Genomic DNA, 9424 nt, shown 5'->3' on the forward strand with positions numbered 1-9424 from the left:
TGAAATACCGTGAATGTTTTGTGATTTTGTTCACTCTGTTTGGCTTGTGTTGGAATTACTCCTGGATCTATCACGGTGAAACAGTAATATTACATTGAAAGTATGGAAACAGGTGAGGCGGCAAGGTGGTCTTAGGGTTAGGGTTGTTGACTTAGAATCTAAAGGTTCTGGGTTCGAATCCCTAGAAGACTCCAAAGATGCGCCCTTAAGAAAGGCACTTTACAACTATTTCTCACTCGAAACAGGTGAAAATGAGTACCTTCAGATCATAGACGTCCTCTCGGATGGGGCGTAAAACCGGAGGTCCCGTGCTTGAGGAGAGCCACACCTTCAGTACGTTAAAGGTCCCACTACACTTATTGAAAAGAGAGGGATCCTTCCCCGGTGTGAGTCCGGTCTTCCTTAGTACAAAGACCAAACCGATGTGTTACGCCCAAAGGCGGTTCTAAGGTTATGCGGAACAAACCAAAATAAACGGACTCGTTCGAACTATGGTAGGTATTCTTTAGCCTCCGATGCAGACTCCTCCCGGCTGTTTTCTTTTTCAAGTTATTGTTTTTATACTATTATTTTTTCTTCTTATTGCTGGCCGGGAAGCGCCAAAAACAAAATGTAATAGTAAAACTGGAACTTAGAAAATGAAAACAGCCGGAAGGAGTCTGCAACGGAGGCTAGGTATTACTACTAGCAAGTTTGTTTAAAATTCTGGCGCGTGGGGGATAAAAGTATTTAGCAAATTGTGTTAGAAGTTGGCTGCTCAAAGCTCTTATTTTTTCTCATCAATTCCGCGTTTCAATCATTCTCAAGTCGGAAACTTCGTAATAGGACAACCCAAGGGATGAATAGATTCTGTAGGTAACGTTAGCTTAGGTCAAGTTGCACATGATTACGTAGAAGCAAATCAAAACCTACGTTGTATAATTAATGAGGAAATCTTTAATTTCAAGTGTTTTCCGATATAGGAAGTTGAGATGAGTGACGTTTCTCTGGAGAAATCGAGTTTCAACATAGCTAAATATGGACGCCTTGCATCATGGAGACGCTTGTATGTACAATGCAGTACTGAAACCTAGCGGACAGTTTGTGAAGTACACCCTACTATCAATGGTTTACAATGTGTATGCAAATTAAAGAGAGATGTACAAAATACACCAGGACTTGAGTGACTTACTTCCAAGTTAGAATCAATGGCTATTCTGTGTCAATACTGGTATATCTACATCCTTATCATACATAAACTAGGCAATCAGTGATGCCATACTTCACCCCTTTACCCACACTGCTTTGCAACCTGCTCAGTGCCACAGAGAAAAACAGCAGCACCAAGGATGTACTACATTACAACATTGATTACATTGGTAATTGCAGAGATCACAAACAAACAAACAGACACACAGCTTCACTCCCTTGGGGAAGTACAGTCTAAGCCATTGTGTTTTATTGTAACAGTATAGCACATACCCTTCCAAAGGGCCATATTCACACTATAGACATTCCTGAGACCTCTTCTTTGCAACATTCTTTTCGACTCATCAACACAAACTGAAACTCTCTTCAGACATGTCACTGGCATTATCAGCCCACATCATCACAGTATTTGTTAATTTGGCTCTGCTCCAGAGGCATTGCCAAAAACACATCAAAAACCCATATCCACACAGTATCAAGCATAGATCAGTATGCTTGTCAACACTGCATTCCAATATTCCTGCATCAATCTCAAGCAAAAACACATATCTTCTCATTTAAATGTATAGATCACAATATTAGGATAAGCCTGTGCTATTTTGTACTTCAGCTTGCAGAATTCTTAGCTAATAATAGTATGCTAGATCCCTTTTCTGCAGTGAAAACTCCAAATCAGCCATATGTAACAATAGAATAGTTGCACATATTCAGTTGTTGTATTGTACATGTACAATCATATGTATAAGTAACAGACATCACGTAATTCAAAACTGTCTTTTTTGAACTGCTCTGGCATCACAGATAATATATATGTAGTATATGATATGATTAAAAATGTTTGTTGTCAGGCTATGTACAAAGATTTGGTATGTATTCTCAGCTGTGTAATTTTTTGGTGACATATACTGGTAAAAATATCTTGAGGCAACTGAAACTTTGCTAATTGGGATGTAATAGAATAATCACAGATTCAAAAGCGAGAAAATAAGTCAAACCATCAAAACAGTCACCAAAGATGGTAGTGGGCTGACAAGAAATGTAGGTTTATCAAACTGCAGGAAACACTTGTCAGTTTAGATTTGGAACAACACCGGGACTTTTGAAAATATAAAACTATCAATCTACAGTCAAGAATATACATACAACTATTACAGCATATAATACACTATGATGCTGAGGGAAGCATGCTGTTTAATTGACCTGTAAAATCTTAACATACCTTCTGTGACAAGTTACAATGTAAGGCATAAAGTTGACTGTATTTTTCGAATTCCCATTGCATTTCCATATTGGAACTGACCAATGATCTGAGAATTTCATTTGCCACTTTTCAGAGTTTCATCCAAAGCAGAACTAAATGCTATAAATGACCATATTTCAAACAGACCCGCAACTGTTGTTTCTTAACCCTTATCCTTCGGAGTATCATTGTCACTTAATATAATACAACATTAATGCATCCCCAGCATGAAGCAGGTTAAGCTGCATTCTGCTATTGAATGTTACATATATAATGTACAAGCATATTGACCTTTCAACATTGTCTAGCTGGTTCAATCATAAACTATCAAAGACTTGGATTACATAGGTTTGCTGTGACATACATGATTGTATGCTTAGAGCAGCAAAATGAAATTGGCATGTATATCGGCTCTGCTACAGAGGCATTGCCAAAAATATAACCTACAAGACTTCACGAGTGCTTTTGACAAATGTTTCTGATAGGGGCTTTTTGTAATGGTTTTTTTTTTTTCAATTGAAGTAGAAAATTGTTCCAAACTGCCACAACATTGCTTGGTTGAATCTTTTATTAAGACAGTCTTCTGAATAGAAAATTTTCAAGGATGGTGGATTTTTTAACTGTCCACAACTAAAATTTTCTGGTTTAATAACATTTCATTTTGTAATGAAGATTGCAATGCAGCAGACAGCTTGTTGTGGGCAAAAGAAACCGTTACAACAAAAACTGTAGAATTTGAGTTCATTATAATCATGCTGATGACATCTGCAGAAATATATGACAGAGCACATTGGAAATAAAACAAGCAAACAGAAACTTAATTAGATCATTTGACACCAAACTCGAGCAATACCTTGTGGCATTGCATTATGTACACAGTCAACATAACCAGTTTACAAGGATTTAATGAATTTCCAGGTAAATATCATATATCTACAGTACATGTACCTACCTATAAGGTAGTAAAATTTGCGAGACAACCAATATCATCACCCAATATTATCTTTTCTTACAGAGCACAAATCTTCACAAAATTCTAGATACATCTCTACAATATATTATTAGTCATACCTTAATACTGTACAATTCGCTTATGTACATTACATGTAGCATGTGGTAATAAATTATGGACTCTGTGTGAGACATTTGTTATAATTTCTGTCCGTTTACAGAGCTGATGGGGGTGAATACGGACGCAGCGGCAGTGAACACAGGGGAAGACTGGGATAGAGGGGAGGAGAGAGTGGGGATTGGAGAAGACAGAGAGGACGGTGGTGTAGAGTGAGGAACCATGGGGCCAGCTTTACTGGACGTAGGGGTGGCTAGAGTGGTTTTGGAGTTAGGGAGAGTGGACATGGGGGTTGGGAGGGTGCAGATGGGGGTTGGGAGAGTAGTCATGAGGGTGGTGGGATGGGAGAACATGGGAGATGGGAGGGTGGTGTGAATGGCGCCCCCAGGCATCCTGTTGATGAACTGCGGTGGGCTGGCAATATCCTCCAAACTGCTTGAAGACAGACTGCAAAAGAGAGAAAGAATAACTTTTTTGCAAAGTGGACCAATTGTGAATTGAAGTCCCCAAGGGAATTTTGAAACCATCATTTATGCACATAAACAAATACACACACACATGTATGCACAAACATGTATAACTACACAACACACACACACACACACACACACACACACACACACACACACACACACACACACATATGTATGCACACAGATTTACACATACACATACACACATGTATACATTGTATGTACACACACACACATACACACACACACACACACACAAACACAATCACATACACTTGACTTAACACATACACACTCACACATGAACACTAGGGATAAGTAAGTACTTACCTGTGTATAAGAGGTGTAGATGCAGCAGGGCTGCCAGGTGTACTGTTGTCTGAATGACAGGCTCTCTTAGGAGGACTACTGAAGTCCAGCTTGTGGTCTCCTGAGCACACTTCAAGACATTCAAAGACACCAAGTTAGAAATATACAACAAACTTAGGATCTTAAATCCTTTGTGAAGTCTTTTGTTTGGCCAGATTGCTGCATCAAAATCCAGTCTACTGAAAAGATAAAAATCAAAGAAAGAATTGAGAAAATAAAATATGTCGAAAGTTCTTACGTTTTCTCTTGAGAGTTTCTCCAAGAATGCTCGGCCGGATACATCCAGGACTCTGACTCCTCCTCCTGAAGGATGACAAATGCAAACCACACTCAATCCATTTAAAATGTCTCTCTGTTAAATAGTCATAATCTCATATTAAAACTTGTTAATATGTCTTGAATAAAGATACTAGTACCACAAGGTAGATGAAAGTCAGTTTTTTTTTAAAGCCATGCAAAATCTACACTGCATGTCCAACAACATTTGAACTTTCTTTCTTAAACCTAACACAAAATAAAACTTGAAAGTGCCCATGAGCTGAAGCCCAAAATTGATTATATTCTGCAACCTTTAAACTCAAAGCAAGAAAAGGTAAGGAATGACGTACCCTGACTGGAAACAAGGTCTTATGTGACTCACATGACAATTTTTTTAATTACTTTTTTATTGAACTTTAAAGTTTAGTTCACACATAAGAATAAATAATATGCAAACACATATGATACATTATACATATTAAGATACAACTACAATACAAGAAACAAAATTTACGTGACTTACGTGACAAATGCCTTGCGAGTTGGGCTGGGAATAGGACTGGGGCTCAGACTACTGTTTCTCACTGACATTTGCATTGAGGGGGAAAAACATTGCTGCAAACAGAACAAACACTTCATGAAAAACAACATTTATTATCATAGAACTCTGTCAAAATTCAATATACAGCATCCAGCATTCATGTTATCAACACAATTTAGAACATGTTAATAAGTTGTTTTACATCATTTCCAAATGAAATCTGCGACTTTACAGAAAAAAAAAATTCAGGTAGTTTTCTCCGTGCAAAACCTATGTTTCATAGTTTTGAAGCAAATTAACGCGATTTGCAGTGTAAAATTCATTCTTGATTTTTTTCCGCCAAACCAATTGTAAACGATTGTTTTTGACTTAGAACAATGTTTTACATCATTTGAAATTGAAATCCAGGAATTCTGGTGGAGGAGGGGCTAAAAGATAACTATTAGGAATTCTGGTTGGAGAAGGGCTAAAATATAATGGCAAGGAATAATTTTCTTACCTTATTAGGAATTCTTGTTGGGGAGGGGCTCGATGACAGAGGCAGGGAGGCAGGCAGTATGGTGAGAGGTTCAGCGAATCGGCTGGAAGGTGACATGGGGATGGGGAGGGAGGTGGGCGGGGTCACCGTCTTGGTACTGGAGTCAGAGGAGCTATTCAGGCCCCCTTTCTCTTCTGAGAAGGACTGCATGAACTTGTCCCTCTGAACAAAACAAGAAAAACAAGGTCATATACCAGGAGGCCCATAATTGACCTTGACCTTAGTCTTCTCAAGACCTACCCACATACCAAATATCATCATAATCCATCATGGAAACACACACACACAGGCAGACACGGCAAAAACTATACCTCCATTTTTCATGTCGAAAATAATCACAAACCAACAAACATGTATAACTTGTCATAAAAAATCTCCTCATACAATTATATGGTGAAGCAAATTCTACTCAAATCGGAGCTTCTCTGTTTATCTGTGTTGATCAGCAGGATACAATGGTACATTGAAAAAATAAATACTCATCAATAAACAAATACAAAATCCTGCTTGCATACCAAAGAAGTCTCTTCCCAGGACTGGCTCATTTGCATAACAGAGTGCATCTCCCTGGAATCAACAAACACATTCAGCAAACACAAGAAATTAAAAGGTGAATATTTGCTGATAAAAAACATATCCCTGACCATATCTTCACATATAACCACTGCCCCTGGATAAAAAACATTGAATAACAAGTTTGCTATTGTCCACCTTGGAATTAGTACCAAAGTATTTCAAGGTCGCATTCCCACCATACTGTACAAACATGTGCTGAATGGTAAGTGAAGAGGGCTTGAGTTACGATGTTGACATACAGAGCTTGACAGCACTTATCAGGGTCATGACTGGTTAACTCCTACAGGCACATTTGGCATTGCACATCACAGGGCTTCAAATTCATTTTTGGGAATGGGTGCACTGTTGGACCAAATCTGAAAATTTATGTGTACAGAAAACATTTGGGTGGACACCATAAGATAAATTTGGGTGTACAAAAGTGCATCTGCACCTACTATTTTGAGCCATGTTCTGCATGTATATTTGGCACTGCACATCACGAACACATAGGCAAGGCTGGAATCCACTCAGGTGTAACATATCCTTCTCACAAATGGGTGGAGGTAAATTGCAACCTTGTTTTCATGAAATTCCTGGGCCCAGTGCCCAGATCTGGGAAAAATGCTTTCTGAAAAGTCCGCCTCTACATGTGGGTTCCTTGTACAATAGTAGAAGTACATGTAGTATCAAGTATACTGCTGCGGGGATCCCTTACACAGGGGTGGGCAGCAGTTGGCTAGTCTTTACACAGTGTTCCCAGACAGCTCTGTCCTGCGGGTCCACACTGGTGAGACCGCACACTTGCCTTGTTGTAAAACCCTAAACCCAACCTCACATCAAGGCTATGTAGTGCAATGTTTGACATTCCACCATGAAAGGGGCTCGCAGAGTCAAAAGACATGCTTCTGCTTGTGACAGTCAGCTCTGAGATGTCGACATGTACATAAAGAACAAGCATGTTCGCTACAAGGGAGTGTGTGTACTCACCTTTCATGCTCCGTCTCTCGATCAGAAACGCTCATTCCTTCTTCCTGTAATGTGTCAGAGATACAGTTTTAATTAGTTGGAACTTTTATAGAAGTGACTGAAAAAATATAAATTAAGATTAGAAGATACATGTACCACGAACAGTTCAAGATTTCAGAAAAGAACAAAAAATAGTCATGCCTAAAAGTGACAGTGCCAGTGTTATCAACCTAGAATTGATTTGTTAAAAAAGTTGTATCTTCCTAGAACTATTGTATAGTGAACTTGATTGTTACCGTCAAGTACAGTACTAGTAGGAGTATCCTGACTAGATAGCCTTAAGCAATGCTTGCAGTCAGATATGCAAAGGTTAGGTGTGACAGGTTGTTCAGTGTAATATATATATAGCCGCTGTTGCACAATATGCCTGCAAAGCTGGTGTATCATGTCGAAGGGCGGTCATACCAGCCAAACAGATACGGATGATTTACAGTCACCAACTTGACAGACAAAACTTACTCTTTTGAGTTGTGAAATTCTGTGTCCAATCCTGATGGGAGGAGACACTGCACTGGGCTAGAGAAGAGACAAAGAAAAATATACAATCATTTGGTTAGCACTTTTTCAGTGCAAAAAACATGAGGTACGTATTGTATGTTTCTTGCACCTGATACTGCAAATCTGGGTAAAAATATGTTCTAACTATGTTTGAACAATAGGAAACCAAGAAAAAGGTTATAGTGTCCAACATTCAATTCCCATTTCATAATCATTTTACATCACAAATTCCCAGTACTATAGTATAGATCCCAAAGAACTCATCAATTTGACAAATCCTAAAATGTGCTGCATAAATGAACGCAAACGTTGCTGACTTTTAGTTTAGGAACTTTGAGAAACACAACTTACGCTGGCTCCATTGTTAACCACACTTGCACTAAACCGCCTGACACGTGGTGTTACCACCGGTTGAAAAACTGGTGCATGGTCACTGGAATTCACAAAGGCATTCGGTGAGAATCATTGCAATCAAGCACTGTTGATATTGTCTCTATTAAAAGTATTATACCTTGATACCTATTATGACAATCATCTATGACAAAAATCAATAATTCCACAAATTATGTATCCACTCTTGGCTGAGAAAATATCATTACAATCGACTTGTAGCAAAGAAACGTAATGACTCGCTGTCAAAGAGACAATGATCAGACACTGTTGTTGGCATCAGTGAAACATATGCATACATGAAAAATAATTTGGATGGCATGGAATACAATAAAGAAACAAACAACACAGTGATATAACATATACATGTATAAGCTATGTGAAATGTGCGTTAAGCAGTACATTCTGATTACGAGTGTCTCAAGTGATAACAACAACATATTTGCTTACAAGTTCAACATCAATTAGTTGTCAGCGTAGTTCAGACGACAAAAATCATCAATCATTTACGTGCAGGGCATCAGAATTTGCTCAAATGGTTAAGAGTTTAACACAATTTAGCAAGTGTATAACGTTGAACATGACTGATGTAAAGTTTCCACGGAGTTTACCGTGATGTTGAGTGGGAGGGGGGCGGGGGAGTGACAGAAGCTTCTCACCTTTGTTTGTTGATCATCGGGGCACTGTTGGAGCGGCGGAGTTGGCTCCCCCCGTTCCCGTCCTCCAGACATGGCTCCTCCTGCGGGGACGGTTCTACCTCCATCCTACTCACACTACTCGCCATCCGCGAACCTCAACTCCTAAAACAACCAAAATTTCGACAGTTTTTTGTTCAAGTCCTTTGACAAGAAGGGGGGCCGGCGGCGTCGCCCTTTTCTGTCAGGGATCAGTCGAGTTCACGGCGCCGCCTCGAAATCACAGAGCGGCCACGCCTCTAAATTCCCGGCCATCTGCCCCAAAATTAACGAAATTTGGTATAAAAACACGATGTCAAAGTGTACCGACGGACAACACGAACTGACAAATTTACTTGTTCCATGGAAACTTGAGATTTTGATGTTTTGGCAATTTGCTTGCCACTGCGCATGCTCCAGCCGGCAGCAGCTTTTGTTGTTAAATTACCAGTGATTGGCTGTTAGAATTTCCCGCGAAAATTCTTACCAATAGGAGGCTTTGATACTTGTGAAGCGGACTGGTTGATACTAGTTTGGGAACAAAAATACATATTTATGCATTTCTCTTGAAAAAACAAAACAATTTTCGAGTTTTTCATATA

The 9424-nt window shown here is 39.2% G+C and overlaps 1 protein-coding gene across 2 annotated transcripts; it reads right to left on the reverse strand.

Moving 5' to 3' along the window:
- Nucleotides 1–1416: 1416 nt before the first annotated feature.
- LOC136422907 (P2R1A-PPP2R2A-interacting phosphatase regulator 1-like) lies at nt 1417–9216 on the reverse strand. Of its 2 annotated transcripts, none has more exons than XM_066410828.1 (10): nt 8808–9216; nt 8110–8191; nt 7720–7776; nt 7222–7265; nt 6192–6243; nt 5638–5838; nt 5121–5212; nt 4578–4639; nt 4301–4409; nt 1417–3944 (listed from the first exon to the last, which is right to left on the reverse strand). In XM_066410828.1, exons 1-10 carry the CDS (start codon nt 8930–8932, stop codon nt 3578–3580), a joined length of 1191 nt encoding a protein of 396 aa, XP_066266925.1. In that variant the 5' UTR covers nt 8933–9216; the 3' UTR covers nt 1417–3577. The 2 variants fall into 2 exon arrangements, with proteins under 2 accessions (XP_066266925.1, XP_066266923.1); XM_066410826.1 differs by having other exon boundaries at nt 4578–4642.
- Between the last annotated feature and the right edge of the window lie 208 nt (nt 9217–9424).

This window comes from Branchiostoma lanceolatum, chromosome 17, assembly GCF_035083965.1.
Source record: "Branchiostoma lanceolatum isolate klBraLanc5 chromosome 17, klBraLanc5.hap2, whole genome shotgun sequence".
Lineage (NCBI taxonomy): Eukaryota > Metazoa > Chordata > Leptocardii > Amphioxiformes > Branchiostomatidae > Branchiostoma > Branchiostoma lanceolatum.

Coding starts and splice junctions, on each gene's coding strand:
- LOC136422907 (XM_066410826.1), bottom strand. CDS start 8,932: ATGGCGAGTAGTGTGAGTAGGATGGAGGTAGAACCGTCCCCGCAGGAG. Junction 7,266..7,719: donor GAATTTCACAACTCAAAAGA/GTAAGTTTTGTC, acceptor GACACATTACAG/GAAGAAGGAATGAGCGTTTC. Junction 3,945..4,300: donor TCTACACCTCTTATACACAG/GTAAGTACTTAC, acceptor TCTCTTTTGCAG/TCTGTCTTCAAGCAGTTTGG.